At 40.2% G+C, this 20,451-nt stretch overlaps 1 protein-coding gene across 1 annotated transcript; it reads right to left on the bottom strand.

Moving 5' to 3' along the window:
- Positions 1 to 942: 942 nt before the first annotated feature.
- Positions 943 to 19,301, bottom strand: retsat.2 (retinol saturase, tandem duplicate 2). Its single transcript, XM_083976505.1, has 11 exons — positions 19,067 to 19,301; positions 18,093 to 18,275; positions 16,620 to 16,861; positions 9,351 to 9,552; positions 7,823 to 8,020; positions 6,847 to 6,966; positions 6,184 to 6,322; positions 4,649 to 4,758; positions 4,380 to 4,549; positions 2,509 to 2,668; positions 943 to 1,596 (listed from the first exon to the last, which is right to left on the bottom strand). The coding sequence occupies exons 1-11, from the start codon at positions 19,224 to 19,226 to the stop codon at positions 1,448 to 1,450; spliced, it is 1,833 nt and encodes a 610-aa protein (XP_083832631.1). The 5' UTR covers positions 19,227 to 19,301; the 3' UTR covers positions 943 to 1,447.
- Between the last annotated feature and the right edge of the window lie 1,150 nt (positions 19,302 to 20,451).

Genomic DNA, 20,451 nt, shown 5'->3' with positions numbered 1-20,451 from the left:
ATCGGATTGGATCGGTGCATCTCTAATTTATAGTGTGTACATGTGTGTAACTACACCTTTTTGACCCATCTAACAACAATTAATAACAAAAATTAAGTTTGAATTCAGGAACACATTATTGAATATTGATTGATAGTTGACTGATGCCTGGCTGTAACAATTTGTGCACAAGATCGAATAAACTACGACTGCTGCTCTCAACTGTGTGACTGGTTTTGTGCTGATTAAATGCTCTGAAGGAGTTGTCTTGTATTTTAACACACATACACACTGACAATAAAGGGGTTTTATTCTGTTCTAACTCTAAATGTAGGAGCCAAAATATATTTTGCTTGTTAATTTTCATAAGAGCTTACATCATTGTGTTGACACATTGAGTGGATGTGGTTATCTTCTTTTCCTTATTGTGTGTGGTGGTAGGAACTAGTATCTCTAATATTTTTTTGTACCGTCACCGTTATTATCATCATTATTATTTACAGAGTTTACTGAGACTACTTTTGTTATAAACTGCTTATTAGCTCTTTTTGGATTTTTTGGATTTTGTTACAATAAACAGGTTAAACTGATCATGGACCCTTTGACTTTTTTGATGCATCACAGAAGACGAGCTTTAAAGTTCCTCAGCGAAAGGCGGCGGCGACAATAAAGACACCAAACAGCCTCCAGATGTCACATCACAACACATCAGTGTGTTAACCCTTTAATATCCAACAGGAAGAACCTGTGTAAACCCGTTACAGCTGCAAACCAAACATCATCATCGTTGTCGTTATCAGGCACAGTAGTTCGGTAAAAAGGCAGTTTACAGAAATAAACCAAAATAAAAACATTATTATTATTGTTGTTATTACACAACAAACTGTGTGTATTTATATTTATTTATATATATATATATATATATATATATATATATATATATATATATATATATATATATATATATATATATATATTATAAAATTCAAAACAGTGGATGGTTTACATGAGGTTTGATAAGTGCAGTTTGTACGGTGGCCCGGAGGAATCAACTCAGGGGACACAAAGACGTGACGGACCGAGGCGATGACAGTTACAGTACGGCCGATATCTGCAGTAATATCTAATAATAGATCAATCAAAACAAACTGGTCCGTCACTTTTTTGCGTCCCCAGAAACAGAAACGATTCCAAACTGATGGAGTAGTTTTTAAATTTGTCGTATTTGTGGTGTTTGTGTATTTGCATCTTGTCGGTGAGTTGAGCCTTCGGGGCCGCCGTAGGTTTTTCCTGAAAGCTGCTGGTTAAACGTTCATTAGTCGTATTACAGAGTCGAGCGGATCTCCCTCAACTTCCTGTTTTGGTTTCATGGTTCCCGGCTCTGATCCGCTCCACGCCGCCGGTTCATCCCAGCGTAGCGTCGTGTAGCGTTGTTGCATAGCGTTGTGTAGCGTTGTTGTGTAGCTGGTCACTCGGCCTTCAGCTTGTCGTTCATGTACTTGTTCTTCTTGGCGAGGCCGATGGCGTCCAGGTGGAGGTTGCGGTTCAGGATGACCGAGCCGCAGGTCAACGCTCCGGCCAGAGCACCGGCAAAACCGCACAGGAACACGTCCTGACCTGCAACAGAGGAGCAACACCACACTCACTCAGCGTGTGTGTGTCTGTGTGTGTGTGTGTGTGTGTGTGTGTGTGTGTGTCTGTGTGTGTGTGTGTGTGTGTGTGTCTGTGTGTGTGTGTCAGTGTGTGTGTGTGTGTCCCAGTTCCAATCCGCCCCCTAAAGACTCAGGCCCTGAACCCTCACTGACTTAAAGGTGTAGCTACAGAAATGGCCGTTTGTCCTGTTTGTCGCGCCGAGTTTTCACAAGCTGCAACACGAGTTTACCCGAGTAAGTAGGGTTGCAAAATTCCAGGAATTTTCAAAGTTGGAAACTTCCCATGGGAATTAATGGGTAATTAACGGGAATATATGGGAATTAACAGGAATATATGGGAATAAACTGGGAATAAATCCGAAATTTACAAAAATGAAAGGGCGGCCCTGAATAAGTAATTAGTAATATTTTACTCAGCATTCATGTTTTTGTTGTTCAGTAAAATAATTGATTGTTCATACAATAATTAAAACTTGATAAAGTTCTACTCACAAATAAATCTGTTGAAATGTCGTGTTTTTAATTGTATTATTTTGCATGGATGTCACAATGCTTATGACAAAACTAAATTTACATTTATGTTTAGATATGATACAGTTTGTTTAAATTACCCCCAATTTCCAGTTAATTCCCAATAATTCCTATAAATTCCCATAATTCCCATGGAAAGTTTCCAATTTGGAATATGTCAATATCCATGGAAAGTTTCTGGAAATTTACCGGAAGTTTACTAGAAATTTCCGGTAAGCATCGGTGGTGACTTATGGTTAGGGGGCAGTAAGGGCTCATTCACTGACTCACTGGGTCGGATTGGAACTGGGTCTGTGTGTGTGTGTGTGTGTGTGTGTGTGTGTGTGTGTGTGTGTGTGTGTGTGACCTGTCAGGTAGAGGTTCTTCAGCGGCGTCTGCGGCCTCACGGTGGCGTTGAGCTCGGGGCTGAAGCGTCCGAAGCCGTGGTCGGCGCCGTAGATCTCTCCTTTAGGCGCTCCGATGTAGTGTGTGTTGGTGATGGGGGTCCCGGCGTCCACGAACTCAATCTACACACACACACACACACACACACACACACACACACACACACACACACACACACACACACACACACACACACACACACACACACACACACACACACACACACACACACACACACACACACACACACACACACACACACACACAATGTGAAAGAGTCAGGAAGATGAAGAAACTGAAGCTGAGGCTCTGAAAATATAGAAAATACTAAATTAATATGAACAAAACCTTTGAATACAAATAAATAACATGAAGACAAGAAAAACATGTTTACATCAACACATCAATACTCGGATATCAACATGTATATGATCAAACTCCGAATAAGACAAGCGACTTTCATGTTTATATTCTTTATCCTTATCCTGTATCCTGTCAACTGTTTATTAATAACATGTGTGTGTTCAGTCTGTGTGTTTGTGCAGCTGTAGTCAGGGGTAACCCAGGTAACCCCGGTAACTGCCCAGGGCCCTGAGCTGGAGATGGCTGCCATGGGGCCATATGCACAGAGCTGCAAACACCAATGTTCATTTCTCCCATTAGCAGCAGAATGATGCATATGTTGTCAAATATTTCACATTGATACCAACTAAATTCAGCTGTTTAGATCAGTTTAGTTTATTTGCACATTATAAAGCCTCCTGTACATAAGCTGTCAGTAGATCAGCTTGTTCTGTAACAGTTTACTTGTTTGTATTTGGAAGAAGAAGGTTTTATATATCTCCTTGAGTTTTCTGGTATAAACATTGCATTAAAGGGACATTGTGTAGGAATTATGCTGCGTTCACATGGAGTATGGCAGACGGCCAATGCCACTGGACGGAGTGATATACAAATTATTATTATTTTCCGGCCTCCCCCAAGTTTTACCGTCGTACAGAGTTCAGTGTTTTTTCCCGGGAAGTCAAAAAATGGATCTTAAGAAACCAGTCATGTCAGCATTAATCTTAAACCTAAATTATGTTTAACTTTGTCAAAGTATGAAGTATTTTAATAACTGTATGTTTCTATTTCCTTCTGTTATGTAATATGTTTTGTACCTGAGTGTTTGTGACGTGTGAGCGGGTGTATATACACACGTGTGTATGGATGTTTGGTTTGTTATGTAAGTTGACGATTTTCATCTTTTTATTGTTCTTACCCACCTGCCCAGGGACTACGGATGGAAAGTAGCTAGTGAGATAAATCCGGTACAAAGCATCTTCTCTCATCTTGAGACTAATGTTATTTTGTACATTGTCCCTGATACAAATAAACGTATTAAATTAAAGTTCTCTCGTCCACTAAAATGACATCCAGTTTGCCCTCTGCCGTCTGCCGGACTCCATGTGAATGCAGCATTACTCCCATCTAGCGTTGCAGTTGTATATGTAGGGATATCGCAAGCAACTCAATCGTATTCTTGATGTTGCATTCACGTGGAATCGGGCAGACGGCAGACGGACGACAGCCGCTGCACGTAACGGCATAAACAAGCCTCTATGTAAACAAGTGGTCCGTCAGCACGAGACAAAACAATACACGTGATAATATGTTGTCATGGTGATGTCGTATTGTTTACCTGACCCACGTTTTACCGGCTTTCTCTCGTCGACTAATGGTGCGTCCTAGCCTAGGCAACCCGTAACTCGTGTTTTTCAGGTAGGAAGTCACGGGTTTGACTGCTGTTCCAGTGCACTCTCACGGGTAAACAAAAAAAACACTGGTGTGTACCTTGTCTCTGGTGATCTTGGGGAACACGTCCATCACCACCTCCACCACCGAGTCGATGAAGATCTGCTTCAGCTCCTTGTAGTCCGGCCCTCTGTTGGTCACCTTCCCGTCCTTCCACTCCTCGAACCACTCGTAGTTGGCAAAGCTGACCAGACTCAGGGTGGACTTCCCTGCAGAGGACAAATGTCTTTACACACACACACACACACACACACATAGAAACTGTTGCTGTGACCTGATGACCTCAGGCTCAGTGCTCTTCCTCCCACCTGGTGACCGTTCCTCCCAGGTCGGGTCTTTAGCCGACGGAGACGCCACAAACAGCAGAGGGACTCGCTTCGCTGACTCCTCCCTCTTCCCATTCAGATACTCCACCACCCTGAAACAAAACAAAACAGCAAGTGGTGACCTCACAACATCATCATCATCATCATCATCACAAACATCTTGTGCATGTGATATAATTAAAGGATAATTACCGTTTTTTTTTTACAACCTGGACCTTATTTCTAGCATAAAATATGATCATTTCCTCCCCCAGATAACTTTGGTGTCATTACAAGTGGTTGTGATGAAATGAGCTCCAGCCGAGAGGCGCGTATATCCGTTTAGAACACGGCTCTCTTGAATACTCGATTCTGATTGGTCAATCACCGATATTCTGCTGTGTTTATTTCTCGATAGACCACCGCTGAGCGGACCGTTGCTAGGGACTCCATAGCAACGGCCAACTCTGCATGTCCGGTCACGGCCGCTGTTTTGCTGAGCCTCCTCCCGTTCGTGCATTTGAAGCCTTTGATAATCAATCAGTGGATCGATGGATTACCATACACGTTACGATGTATTTTGTGTAGTCGTATCTGTCATAAACAAGAGATTATGGGGTGCGTTTGTGTCGCGGAGCTACAGAGAGGAGAGGAGCTTTGACACGGTCAGAGGTTCTGATGCAAGTTTACTTTTCAGCCACGATGTGGAAATAAGGAGCCTCCACTCTCCCTGTAACAGGTTACAAGTCGTTTATCAACATCACTATTAGTCCGAAGCTGTTTAATGACGGTAAAAATGAAACTAAGTAATTCCTGCATACTTTCTCTTTTCTGTGCTGCGCTGATCAGAGCGGCGTCCCGAGCAACGGTCTAATTTTACATGAATAAAATCTCTTTTTATAATTATTTTGTGTTACATTATTGAATGATGTAGTTGTAGGCCGTGTTCTAAGCGGGATAATGTATAGTTGGTCGGTTGTTATGGAGAAATAAACCCCTTCATGTTGTATGAAACCATGTTCCATACAACCTGTTGGGGTTTATTTCTCCATAACAACCTCCGAACTATACATTATCCCTTACATAATGGAGTCTACAGGGCAGCAGAATGCAGCCTCTAAATAACACATTATCTGCAGAGAAACTCCTTAATTTCACCAATATTTAGTTCTGATAGGCTAGTGCTATTCCCCTCTGAGTCCGGGGTTAGCTTAGGTCAACCTACAGACCCCGGATGTTGATAACAGCTAACCCCGGACTCAGAGGGGAATAGCACTAGCCTATCAGAACTAAATATTGGTGAAATGAAGGAGTTTCTCTGCAGATAATGTGTTATTTAGAGGCTGCATTCTGCTGCCCTGTAGACTCACATTATACGGATATACGCGGCTCTCGGCTGGAGCTCATTTCATCACAACCACTTGTAATGACACCAAAGTTATCTGGGTGAGGAAATGATCGTATTTTATGCTAGAAATAAGGTCCAGCATGTTAAAAAAAACAGTAATTCTCCTTTAAATGGACATGTATGAACCCACAGCTCGTCGAAGTTGTTCTCGGTGAAGATCCAGTAGTTGTCGGCCTTCAGGCCCAGCTCCTCCTTGGTCCCCGTCAGACCCAGGAACACGCTGAGGCCGCCCTCGCCGTTCTTCATCAGGCTGAGCTGCTTCTGGATCGCTGCCGCACAACAACACAACAACACAACAACACAGCGTTACAACCAGCAGACACACACACAGAAAAAACTAACTACAAACTACTCCTCAGTGTGTGTATAGAACCACATTATGTAATGATAATGATAATGATCCCCACTGGAGCTGAGAAGGTCAATCATCTAATCGATCAGATTTATATTCACTTATTTCTAATTATCTCATTTGTCCATTGTTTATTTTTCTCTTATTGTTAAATCGTGTCTAGATATCATTTTGTTGTCTATTTCAATTAAATTTAGCATCTTTTTGTCTGTGAGTTATGTAAAATACCAATAAAAATATAGTTTAAAAAATGTTTCACCAGTTTTTTTTTTCTAAAAGCAATTTGAGCTGCATCCATTGTATGAAAATCTCTAAATAAATAATGTTTGTTATTATTATCATCATCATTATTATAATACAGTTCAGTAAACCATTTGTCTGCAGTGTAATAAAATATGTCATGAGATAAAAGTCATAAACTGAAGTGTGAAAGCTGCTGACCTGGCAGCGCCTGCAGCTCCTTGGGCAGCAGCTTCTGGTAGGTGTTGAAGATGCCGGCGTTGGAGATGATCATGGGGGCGCGGATGTGGACCTCCTCCTGACCCTTCATGACGCTCACACCTGTTACCATGGAAACAGACACACAGACAAACAGACAAACAGACAGAGGAGGAGGTGGTGAGGTAGGAGCCGTGTGCTGGGATTGACGTGTACGAAGAGGAACCAGAAGAACCAGAGGAACCAGAGGAAACAGAAGAACTACAGAAAAGAGCAGTGAGAGTTATTCACAAGGCAGGCAACAGAGAACCCTCAAATAGATTATTTATTTCTGCAGGTTTGTTGAAAGTGGCCAATATAATAGAACTTCAGACCTTAAAAATAATGTTTAAAGCAAAGAACAGATTATTACCAGAACATTTACAAAATTTGTTCAAACTGGAGGAAGAGGACTGAAACAGACTGAAGCTTGACTTTAAACATACATTTGCAAGGTTAAGCTTAAAACAAATGTGTATTTCTGTTGCAGGTGTAAAACTATGGCATTCACAAAGCAAGGAATTGAAAAGTTGTAAAAGTATGTCTCAGTTTAAGAAAATGTTTAAAAAAGAAAAGATAAGTATCTACAAAAAAGAAGAAGGAGAAAGAGAAAAAGAAGGGGAAAAAAAGAAAAGATAGATAGACGAGTGGTGTTTTGTTTGTTTTCTTGTCATTACTATGTTTCATCATCTTTAATATTTTGAAATAGAGTATAATATTGGTGTTGAAGTAAGCCAATGTAACTATAACAACAGAGAGGGGCAGGTACTGTAAGTTTTCTTCATCCTGCTCCTTTTCATTCATGGTGACTATGTGTAGCCTACATTATGTAATTTTGTGCAGCCTTGTGAAGAATGTAAACCATGAATAGAATAAATCTAAATGAAATGAAATGAAATGAAACTAGAAGAACCAGAGGAACCAGAGGAACCAGACCGACCATAAGCTTCCTTGGCGTCGTTGAACAGGACCCTGTTGACGGGCGCGCGGACCAGCACGGCGCCGCCGGCCTTCTCCACGATGGGGATCATGTGGTAGGCGATCTCCGTGGCTCCGCCCTTCGGGTACCAGGCGCCGTTCAGGTAGTGGGTGACCAGCAGGCTGTGCATGGAGAAGCTGGCGTCCTTCGGCATGTTGCCTGCATTATTAAGACATATGTACATACAACAAATAGACAATAAACAAATAAACAAAAAATATATACATATATTCATAGAAAGGGGCATTAATATTCTATATTATAGGTATATGTTATAGGTATTATTAAATCATATAGTTGTTTGTAATAATTTATAATATTCAAAGGTTTTTATAGCTTTTCTGTCTTTCATATTTTGTAGTAGCTGCATATAATATCTTCTATCTTTCTATTTTAAACTCATAAAAATGTGTTTTTTGGACGACCATTTGCATTTATGGATGTAATATTTTCCTTGTAAAATAAAAAGATTCAACAAAAACAATTCCTTTCCCTTAAAGGGACAACGAGGAGTTTCTATTTGGTTATAAAAAAGTCTCATATTAATGTGGATGAATCTACGTTACCACTTGTAAATGTTGTTGTTATTTTCGATAAATATATGGTTTTGTCTCTATGGTTATTTTGTTATTATTAGTGGTGGTGGAAACGCTGGTCGAGCCGACCAGCGTTTCTTTACTTTCGGTTTCGTGGCGAGTCATGAGAATAACGCCGCCGAATCTCCGTTTATGGTCGGAACTACGACGGTATGTGATCGTCTTCCAACCTCTGACTTTAATTCTTGATGAATGAAAACATGAGTCTGTCTTGCGCCGGTCAAAGAATTTCACGGTGCGGAGGCTCATAAATGTAGTGTGGAAACACTTCACTTTTCCAAAACTCCTCGTTGTCCCTTTAATATTATATATTATAGGTATACAGTATATTATAGGTATTATTAAATCATATAGTTGTTTGTAATAATTTATAATATTCCAAGGTTTTTATAGCTTTTCTGTCTTTCATATTTCGTAGTAGCTGCATATAATATCTGATTTCTATTTTAAACTCATAAAAATGTGGTTTTTTGGATGACCATTTGCATTTATGGATGTAATATTTTCCTTGTAAAACAAAAAAGATTCAACAAAAACAATTCCTTTCCCTTAAGTTTTTTTTCATCATAAGTGAGAATTATATCTTTTTTTTTTTTAAGTTTAATCTTGATGCCCGTCAAAAATGTAAACATGTCTTCTAGTTCTACCCAAAACAAATAGGTATAATGTCATTAAAAAAAAGATGACAAATAGTTTCCTCCTCCTGTTCACAGAAAGTACAGTTGACATTTATATCTTCAAATCTGGAGACGGTCTGATTGACAGGATAAACTGAATGCATGATTTTAAAAGAAACTTCCTTTATCTTGTTTGTGACACAGTATCTGAGAGAGGAGGAGATCTATGACACGACATCATCATCATCATCGTCGTCATGGTCACCGTCATCGTACCGTAGGTGCCGAAGATGTATGTGAAGACTGCGCGCAGGTCTTTGTTGTCCGTCAGCCCGTTGACGACCTCGGTCAGGCTGCGTGACGCCATCTGGAAGAAGAAGGAGAGGCGTGTGGCGAGGCCGCTGTACACCAGGAACTTAGCCAGGGGGGCGGGGCAAAGCTTCAGCACCGCCAGCATCCAGATGCCACGCCCACATTTCTGGAGAGAAAACACACAAACAAAGAATGAGACACAAGTTGCCTTTCTCTTTTCTTGTTTTGTTTCCTCTTATCTCTTTTTATTTCTTTATATTTATTACTTTATCTTTTCTTTTCTTCTTTCATCTTCTTCACCATCATCTCCTAAACTTATAGTAGGGAGGTTAAGCCCAAAAAATAGGCCATTGACTTTGAAGTACTTTAGGGTCATACAAATAAATCTATCCTAAGACACAAGTGAGATCACACTTTCACACGTTTTTAAAATGCCTTTTTTAAATTGAGAAAACGCATGTTAAAAGCACATTCCATTTAGAATGTCCATATAAACTCAGGCAGATCCCCTGATGCCTTCAGCTCCTGGATGAGATCTACAGCTTCTGAGACAACATGGAGCTGCTTGTGTGACAGAATATTGTGTTTTATTAATGTAAAAATATTAATAAAACTATACTGATACTGGTTTGTTGAACATCAGACGGAGTGCAACAAATATAGCCTACAAGTAGTTCAATAATAAGGTGTAATTCATATCACAGTGGTGTCAGGAAAGACCAATTAGCCAAATATTGGCCTACCTATAACTAGTTACTCCTTGTGTATGTTGATTTTAAAAAGTTGAATTTACATGTATGACCCATTCTGGGTCATCTTAAAGTCAAAGGAAAAATGTTTTTACTGTTCTCAAATGTAACAATGGGTAACATTGGACCCTCTACATTATTTAAGGCTTATGTAACCTGTTACTGAAATCTCACCATTAACAATATCACAGAAAAGTATATTTCCAGTAGTTCAACCCCAACCAAGTATTGAGTGCATATAGATGGACAGTTTTCAGAAGGCCAACATTTCTATATTAAAAATGCTTTAAAAAAAAATAAAAACCATTGCAATATTTCAATTTTGGAGATACTGATTTTTAGGTCTTAGTAATAATTATTACTATTAAAATAAACTGAAGAAATAAAGACATGGGATTTAACATCCCATTCAGTGTGTAATGGACATATAGGCCTATATAATGTGTTAGTTTCACTTTAATTGAACACATTCTACATCGCGGAGGCGACGTCTCTCCTTCACCTCTGAAACGGGGCAGAGCTCCGTGGGAGACACCTGCCTGACACAGCAACGGACATGCACGGGGGGGAAACGGCGGCGCCGTCGCACCGAATGCACGCGGATACGCGCCGCTTTGGGTAACGAGCGCGCACGTCGCGTCTACATTGGAGGTGAATAGGAAGGCTGTTACCAGTATAATCAGAGACAACCATGAATGAGTTGTCGCACACACTGAGGTGAGCAGCAGCAGAGCGGCCACACCGTGACCACGGTCCGCTCCAGCTGCCTGGTGTCCCCATTACGCACCACGCGTCTTTTCAGTCACTTGTCCAACTTCTCCTTTACTGTTTTTTTTCGAGACAACACTCATTCTCTCTCTCTCTCTCTTTTACCGGCGGTGTCAGCTGATGTGCACATCTGCAGCAACCCAAACAAACGCACATGTTACTGTTGACTGGCTCTATTCCAGCCACATGATTGGTTCGGCGCGGTGGAAATCTCATTATCATTGGTTATTTGTATTGTCTGCCAAAACATGGATGAATGAAACCTGTCGACCACGTCTCATATTTCTATCGAGGAAAAGTTATTTCACAATTTATAGACACAACACCGACAAGCACTGAGAGCCGCGTGTTGCAGTGACATTATATAGGCTATAAAAAAAAATAATCCGCAAATAATAAGCCGACGAAAAGGTGCAACTTGCCACTTAACTTCTTGTCGATGTATTATTTGCGGGGGCTTTCGGGGGATCTGCTGACGGTGGAGGATCTGGGACTGATTCACTGTGGACCACCACCAGTCTGATCAGGTCCATCACAGCACAGCAGCTGCAGCTCTGCCCCGCTGTCACATGACGCATATCAGCGCAATCGGTTTACATTAAACCGACATCAGGAGAATAATGAGAATTATGATTAAAAAATATATATATTTGTTTCGAATTTTGGCCCCTGGATCATGATTTTTTTGGGCGCATTCTTGGTAAAAAAAAAAAAGTTGTTGGGATGCATAATGTGTCTCATAACAGTATAGCCTACTGTGCGTCACGTTATCGCCCCCCCCTCTGTACTGAGCTGGCCGGTACTGGGTAGGCTATAGCGTCCTGCTGATCACCGCGCTGAGGCACCGGCCGGTCTGAGCTGCGTTCATGTGCCGACTTTAAAACTCTCCAGTCAGTGACCTGGTGGCGGCTGTTTTGGTCGTCAGCATTTTATCCACACAGCGACCGTCCACGGCTTAGTGGTGTTTTATTCTAGGGGTCGGTGGTGTTTTATTCTAGGGGTCGGTGGCGGCTGTGAGATAGCAGCAGCTCCACGGTGAGAGGGGGGGGGGGGGGCAGCTTCTGCTCACCTGACTCTGTGCAGCTTCTTCATTAAATCCAAACAGTCCGACACAGCGACGCACTGCTCCTTTAGACTCTAAAGTCTCTGTAGCTCATCAGCCCGGAACTCGCCTCATGGACCAGAAGCGACGGCGGCGTTTGGCCTCAGTGTCTCGGACTTCCAGAGCAGCTACAGCAGCGTTGTGACCTCAACCATGGTTGGTGAGAGCAGAAATGTTGTTGTAGGCCTGTGCATATTCTCATTTGTCCAGGTCATAGTATTTCAAAGGAGGTTAAATCGAAAGCAACTGGACTTATACTGAGTCTCCACACCAGATAGTTGGACCAGTTCCAGCCTGGTCAGATGCTACATGAACTGATGAAGCCTCATGGATGAGAGGTGAAACGTCTTCCTAGACAAATAACTAAGTCCAGTTGAACCTCCTTTGAAAAAAAAAAAAAAGTTGTTGGCGGGCTCGTGAATTTTTTTTTGACACGAGTCAGAAGGAGCGATAAATCGCGTATCTCGCGTATCTCGCGTTTGGTCGCGCGTCACAACTCGAGCGAAAAAAAAGCGTTCCTCGTGTTTGGTGGGAAGCCCCTCGTGGGTCTTCCCACCAAACACGATGAAACAGACGAAGACGCGAAGGTCCCGTCGCCATAAAAGAATCGGGTGTATTGTCGCAAAAAAAAAAAAAGTCGCGTATACCGCGTCTCGCGCCTAATCGCGTTTTTGCGTTACGGCCTTTTACACCGCGGACGTAACGAATAAACGGTGACGGTGTGAACCAACAACATAGAACAGGACCAGACGTGGCGTTGTTTCCTCTTTTCACCGACAGCTCCACTCTCCCTTACTTACACAACTACTGTTATTGTTGAGAGCAGAGAATTGTGGGATTTGTAGTTTTTGACCAATCGCAGGTTGTGCTCTTTCTTTTTTGTGATTTTCCTGGTTCACACATGTATTTTTTTTTAGGGGCAAATGCGAGTGAAATGCTCGCCCATGGTGGGCATAAGAAAATGTAAGACCTGTCTTATTTAAAGCAGATATCAGTGGAATGTTTTTGTTAATATAAGTCCTAAATAGTCCTATTTTCCGTCAGCAATCACTTACATGAAGTATTTCAGCCTAAACACGAGTCTCTCCGTCACTCTGCTCTGCTGTAACCCGAGGAGAAAATTTTCCTTGTGGGATACAAGTGTTATCCAATGAGGAGAGAGAACGGCATGAAGGGCTGTGTGTGCAGCCAAGGGATGCGCGTGAATGTGGTGACGTAGCACGAGGACCAATTGATGCCTGACAAGGGCGGGGGCTGCTAACTCATGGTGCGTTCAAAGAAACTCGTACTTTGTGTTTTTCCTTCCTGTGAAGTCATACCAGTTCGATCTGGTACGAGTTCACGGGTCGGAAGTTACGAGTGGCCGTTATAGGGAACTTTCACAGACAACAGGATGGTAAAAACACGAGCTACGGGTTACCTGGAACGCTACCAAGTCGTAGTTGTGACTTGAAGCTGTAACTTACGGTTTCAAAAGCCTGCCTTGAACGCAGCATTAGCCGAAACGGCCGTGAAGCTGATATCTGCTTTAAGTCTTGAACACAATAATTCAACAAATTTAAGACATTTTAAGGCCTAAAAGTGTGTAATGGACATATAGGCCTATATAATGTGTTAGTTTCACTTTAATTGAACACATTCTACACCGCGGAGGCGACGTCTCTCCTTCACCTCTGAAACGGGGCAGAGCTCCGTGGGAGACACCTGCCTGACACAGCAACGGACATGTTAATGCTCATCTTATCAATCTCATGATGTTACATTATCTTTATTTCTTATTTCAAATTAGCCATAATGGAATGTTGTGACTGGACTTTATGCTTCCTATGTCAGTCCGCACTACAGATTAAAAAAACATTAGATCCTTGTTCATCATTCAAACTGAGAAACAATCCTGAAATATTGCAATCATGTTACAAATAAGCTGTAGATCACATCCAGGAGCTGAAAACATTGTAGTTTATATGGACATTCTAAATGGAATGTGCTTTTAACATGCGTTTCTCATTTAAAAAAAGGCATTTTAAAAACGTGTTTATTTCGGATACAAAGTGTGATCTCACTTCTGTCTTAGGATAGATTATTTGTATGACCCTAAAGTACTTCCATGCCAAAGGGGACCTTTGCATCATGACTTGAAGTCAAAAGTCGGTTAAACTCCCTACTATTACCATTCTCTCACTTTCATAGCTATTAGCTATTACCACCCCCCTTTGTCAGTGGTTTTGTGTTTCTGTTTGTATTATTATAAAATAGGGATGTCACAATTAATCGTGTTATTAAACGCCACAATTAATTATAAATTGTTAAATACCATCACTTTCCAAAAAAAGATTATGTATGAACCGTGTGGGCAGATGTGGTGCCAAAGTAAAGGTAAATGCACAGATACTGTTCCATTTACCTAACGTAGCATTGAATTGGTAGGAATTTAAAAGTTCACGTCATTTGTAATAAAATAAAAAAATTTGTTTAAAAAAACGATTAAAATAAACTTAAACATTTGGTATAGATGACAATTAATGGCTTGAATAATTCAAACACTTCCCCTGGGGATTTTTGTATTTGTCCCAGACAAATACAAGTCCAGTTGCCTACGATTCAATTTGCCCAGAAAAGAACAATGACCTGGATGAATGAGAATATCCATAGACTTCCCCTGGGGAATATAATTGGTCCTTTTTTAATAGATACTTAAAATATTTTGTGTAAATAATTAGCATTGTAAGACTAAATTTGATTTTACACATACATACATGTTGTGAAATTAATTAATGCATAATAATCATGATAATCGTAATACCGTGATTATTTCTCTGACAATAATCGTACCAAGAAAATCTATAATTGTGACATCACTACCTGTGAACTCTTCATCAACTTTTGCACTTTTCTTTTTTTTCAGTTTAGTTTCTTTTTTATGACACAGAGAGAGTTGTTAAACTGATCTGGCTGCAGCTGCAGACACATGAAGACATAAAAAATGAAGCAACACCATGTGGCTGTGGTTATGTAATCCTCCTCCTGCCCATCAGCTGATAGAAGCTCCAACACCTTTAACTCACTGACCTTTGATCCTTGGAGGAATATCAGCGACAACACCAACACAAATCTGGATAAAGAAGCTTTTCTGTGCTAAAGTGCAAGTTTTTATCCCCCAACAACAACAGGCAACTCCTCAAGGTGAAGGTCTATGTCAAGCTATTTTAACATTTAAAAGCCAGACTGGATATGTGTTGCAGATATCTGTAATTCAGTTTTGCCTCTAGTCAAAAAGAATATTTCTGATATCTGCAACTACATTCTTCCTATCCACAATTGTTATTTCAGATATCCACAACTACGTTCTTCCTAGGACAAATGACATTACTTTAACCGTTCATGCGTATGGAGTTTGTCATTACAGATATCTATAATTCAGTTGCAGACATCCGCTATGTGAATTACAGATATCTGTAACTGAATATCTAGATATCTACAATTTGATTCTGACTAGTCATATTTCCAGTTCAAGATATCTTTAATTCACCTCAATTAAAGATATCTACATGTCCCTTTGCAGATATCTGAAATTAAGTTTTGACTAGGCGAAAAGAAGTTGTAGATATCTGTAACTGGAATTAGGAATAGTCGTAATTCAGTTACAGATCTGTAATTCACATAGCGGATATCTGCAACTGAATTGTAGATATCTGTAATGACAAACCCCATACACATGAATGGCAAAAGTGACGTCATTTGTCATAGGAAGAATGTAGTTGTGGATCTGAAATGTTCTTCTTGACGAGGCAAAACTGAATTACAGATATCTTGAATGAAAAGTCCAACTATTCAAAATGTAATTACGACAAGTCAGAAAGACGTTGTTGATATCTACAATGTTAATTCCGGATAGTCAAACTTAGCTTTTAAATGGTAAAGGGATAGTATCATTTTTTTTAAAGTGGGGTTGTATAATCTACAAATAGCCCCTAAGTACTTTGATTGCAGTAGAAGACTCTCTACACTCCTCCCGTTAGCAACGCCAGCCCATAATAGCCCTGTCCAGAGATTTACAACATACAGTGTTGTGAACAGACCCAAAGAAACGGCCTTTTTTCACGGCCTAAAAGAGGTTTTACCTGAAAAAAAAAATACACAGTTTAATTGTTCACTATAATATAATTTTTTCCAGCCCCTCAAAGTGCAGGAAAACCACTGTTTTTATTTGGACCTAACCAACTGCTGAGCGGCGGGCGCTAACCCTGGGCGGAGGGATACGTGAGTTGGTTCGGTCCAAATAAAAACAGTGTTTTTCCTGCACTTTGATGGGCTGGAAAAAATTATATTATAGCGAACAACTGTGTATTTTTTTTCAGGTAAAACCTCTTTTAGGCCGTGAAAATAGGCCGTTTCTTTGGGTCTGTTCACAACACTGTATGTTGTAAATCTCTGGGCAGGGCTATTATGGGCTGGCGTTGCTAACGGGAGGAGTGCAGAGAGTCTTCTACTTCAATTAAAGTACTTAGGGGCTATTTGTAGATCATACAACCCCACTTTAAAAAAAATGCTACTATCCCTTTAAATCCGCTTGCCATAGTATGTAGTAGGTCAGGACCAGATAAGACATCTCACCTTGGCCAGCCTCAGGTACTCGTCGATGGCCTTCTCCTCGCCGGGGAAACACTTCTTCAGCTCGTCGGGGAAGCGCGTGCGGCCGCTGTAGATGGGGTAGCGGCGGCGGTTCTCCGGCGGCCCCAGGACCACGTGGTCGAACGGGTTCTCCAGAGGCTCCCACTGCAGCTGGCCGTTGGTCATCTGGTCCAGCATGCAGCGGAACGGCTTGTGGTCCAGCAGATCCCCGATGTAGTGGATCCCTGAGGAGAGGAGAGGAGAGGAGAGGAGAGGAGAGGAGAGGAGAGGAGAGGAGAGACACGTTAAAAAACATAAACATAAAACACTCCTCCTCTTCCTCTTTAGTCCAGTCATTTTATGATAAAAGGTTGAACAAATTGCAACAGAAGCAAACTCAAAACTGATTTTGTATCCTCAACATGTCCTGAGTGAGGGAAAAAAAAGCCCCGAAGAATCCCATTAGGGGAAAGTTTCGAAAAAGACCCAAACATATCCCATTTATACGCCTATTAATTATTTTTCTCACATGAATAGGGTACAATTTTAACCTTTAGATATCTCCATGAAAATTACTGAGTTGATTACTTACATTAAGACAAACAAAAAATGTATTACAAGTTTTTTGAAATTCTTTGTTAACATGAGCAAATTTGCATATATTTGCATAAATTCCACCGTTTTGGCAGCACATGTGTATATAAAGGTGCTGTGGTGGTACCAGCTTGAAAACTGGAATGAGTTGACTCCACCGGTCAACCGACAGCCACATCCTTAGTAGAGCAGGTATGACATTACGTATGGCTAATTTGCATTCATACAACACCTGATCTAAACATTGGTGGGTATAGCAGGTGAAAATGTCTTGTTCAGTCTTGTTAACATATTACAGTTAAAAAAAACGAATATTAAGGTCTGAATGGAACCCATTTAGGCTATCAGGTGTTGTATGTATGCAAATTAGCCATACGTAATTGGATTATGCACTGTTGGCTCATACCTGCTCTACTAAGGATGTGGCTGTCTTGAAAAATTGCAGTCTTCTTGAAATTTAAAGTGATTTCTTGTCGCTTGACCGATGGAGTCAACTCATTCCAGTTTTCACGCTGGTACCACCTCAGCACCTTTATATATACGTACATGTGCCGTCAAAACTGTGGAATTTATGTAAATTTATGCAAATTTGCTCATGTTAACAAAGAATAAAAAAAAACTTGTAATACATTTTTTGTTTGTCTTAATGTAAGTAATCAACTCAGTTATTTTCATGGAGATATCTAAAGGTTAAAAATGTTACCCTATTCACGTGAGAAAAATAATTAATAGGCGTATGAATGGGATAGCCTATATTTGGGTGTTTTTCGAAACCTTCCCCTAATGGGATTCTTTGGGGCTTTTTTTCCCTCACTCAGGACATGTTGAGGATACAAAATCCCCTTTTTTGGCCTAAAATTACTACTTCCTCTTCTTCCTCACCGACATCGAACTCGAAGCCCTTCTCGGTGAACGTGTGGCAGCATCCTCCGGCCCGGTCGTGCTGCTCCAGAACCAGAACCTTCTTTCCGACTTTGGCCAACAGCACCGCCAGCCCGAGCCCGCCGATCCCGCTGCCGATGATGATGGCGTCCAAGTTCTCAGGGACTTTACTGGCCAGGAAACCTGAAGGACAGAGACACCAGAACATCCACAGGTCAAGGTTAGCTAAAACTAGATTAGATTAGATTTTTAACTGTCATTCACACCATGAAACACGAGGAACGAGATGCAAAACAACAAATACAGTAGTAACTAACGGAGCTACAATAGAAAATGTATGTACGTACAAAATGTGCATAAATGGAAATTTGGACATAATAATATTTAATGTTCTGTTTGTGACGTGAAACTGCACTTTTATGTGGAATTTAAAACTAAAAATAACCATACATCAAGCATATTTATTCATAGCCCTGAGCTGCTTTCTACATTAACACAATTAGGACATAATATTGTAGGATATTATTGCATTCAAGAGAGTTTCAACCTATAAAATTTCATTAAAAGTGTTTTAAATATTTATTTCTGATGAAGAAGTTATTATAAAATAATTTTTAATATTCTAGAAAATAGAAAAAGTGCAAAAAAAATCAATAATTTGCAACTTTTTGGCCTGAAAAAAATGTAGAATTTTTTTTTTAAATAAAGACGTAAGAAACAGAATCAGTTCCTGACAAACTCGTCTTTGTTTTCACTCTTATGCAAGAAACCAGTTCAGTGTTGTACTGTGACCGCGCCTGCAGCCATGTTCCTCTGACTGCTTTAGAATAAACGACTGTATTAATAATAATAATTATTACAATAAAACTTAACTTCAGATTCACTTTTTTCCCCAAATTTAATCTTTTTCCCTTTAGTTTTTATGCATATAATAAACTTGACAACTAAATGAAGTGAACACGGTGGACTGTGACCTTGCTTCAGGACTTTATTCTTCTCCTTCCGGTCGTGAACCATCTTCTTCAGCGGTTCCCGGGTGTCGGTGTCGAACGGGTTCGGTCCGGAGCTTCCCCACACATACTTCCATATGAGGCCGAGCAGAGCGACACAAATCACCGCTACGCTGATCCACATCGTGGCGGAGTTTCACCAACAAGCAGCAGCAGCGTCTGGGACTCAGATGGGACGCTGCGTCGCTGCACTTCCGCGTTAAGACACGGCGGCGCTGCTGGTGACGTAGAGCACTAGGACGGCGGCGACCAATCAGAGAGCACGTACGCTACGGCAGTGTAAATCTCGACCAATCAACGGCTAGATCGAAGAAAAATAAGGAAGAGCGATTTAAAAAACACGCCCTCGAGCGGAGATGTGTTGAAACGAGAGAAAAATTTACTTATTATGTAACAAGAGAGACACTAAAAGGTGAATAGGGTAAAAAATTAAACTAACAGATATCACCATGAAACTTCCCGAGTTTATAATTTACATTAAGACATATATTTTTTGTATTACAAGTTTTGTCAAATTTTATGTTTGAATATGTAAATTAGGCATTTTCTAATGAAACATGCGCTAATTTGCACACATTTCCAGAACAGAAATCTGAACAATGGATAAAGCCCCTTTAAAATTCTTGTTTTATTTTGTTGACATATTAGAGTCAGACGTTCTTACATTAGGGATTTTGGATATCTCTTTTTATCACTCTGTAAATGAGAACATACTGTCACCAGCCCTAAAAAAAAAAATCAAATATCTCCATGTTTTTAGGAATAAAATGTCATATAAATCAGGCTGTGAATGATATATCAACAATCCCCTCTGTAAAAACCTTCAGAATATAAAACCTTAATGTGGATTTTCTACCATTTCTTTCCACTATTCTGAAAGAAGACGTGTTAAGAAAGCAAAATCGAAATTGATCAGTGCATGAAAAATAATGTTTTTGCTGTAGTGTCTCGACTTAATTATTCTTTTTAAATAATTTATGTTTTGGAGAAAAAATCACTTCCTACTTTCTTCTTTATGTTTGATTTCTCTTTTTGTGTATACAAGCGTATGGTCGGAAACACAATTGATGATAGTCGCCAATAAACTGGAAAAATATTATATTTAAACAATAAAACTAATAATTATTAACATGATTTCTAACTGGGGCCTTATGAATAATCCAGTTATTACATCTTCTCTGTTTTCATGTTTATTCTACTCAAGTTTTTTTCATTTTAAATATCTATTATGAGTAAAAAAAAAGCCTCGTGTTGGTTTTAGAAGTGCTGGGCAGATTCAGTTTATATAATTACTACATACATGTGTTTATACGTAACTGGTGATAGTAGAAGTACAAACTGATAACACT

Source organism: Trachurus trachurus (assembly GCF_905171665.1).
Source record: "Trachurus trachurus genome assembly, chromosome: 8".
Lineage (NCBI taxonomy): Eukaryota > Metazoa > Chordata > Actinopteri > Carangiformes > Carangidae > Trachurus > Trachurus trachurus.
This window is presented reverse-complemented; position numbering and strand designations above follow the sequence as displayed.

Bases quoted from the DNA above. Each gene is read 5' to 3' on its own strand.
- retsat.2 (XM_083976505.1), bottom strand. From the start codon at position 19,226: ATGTGGATCAGCGTAGCGGTGATTTGTGTCGCTCTGCTCGGCCTCATA. The intron at 9,553-16,619 runs GTGAGATGTCTT...TTTTCTCTCCAG, and splicing joins AGTACCTGAGGCTGGCCAAG to AAATGTGGGCGTGGCATCTG. The intron at 2,669-4,379 runs GTACACACCAGT...GTGTGTGTGTAG, and splicing joins CCAAGATCACCAGAGACAAG to ATTGAGTTCGTGGACGCCGG.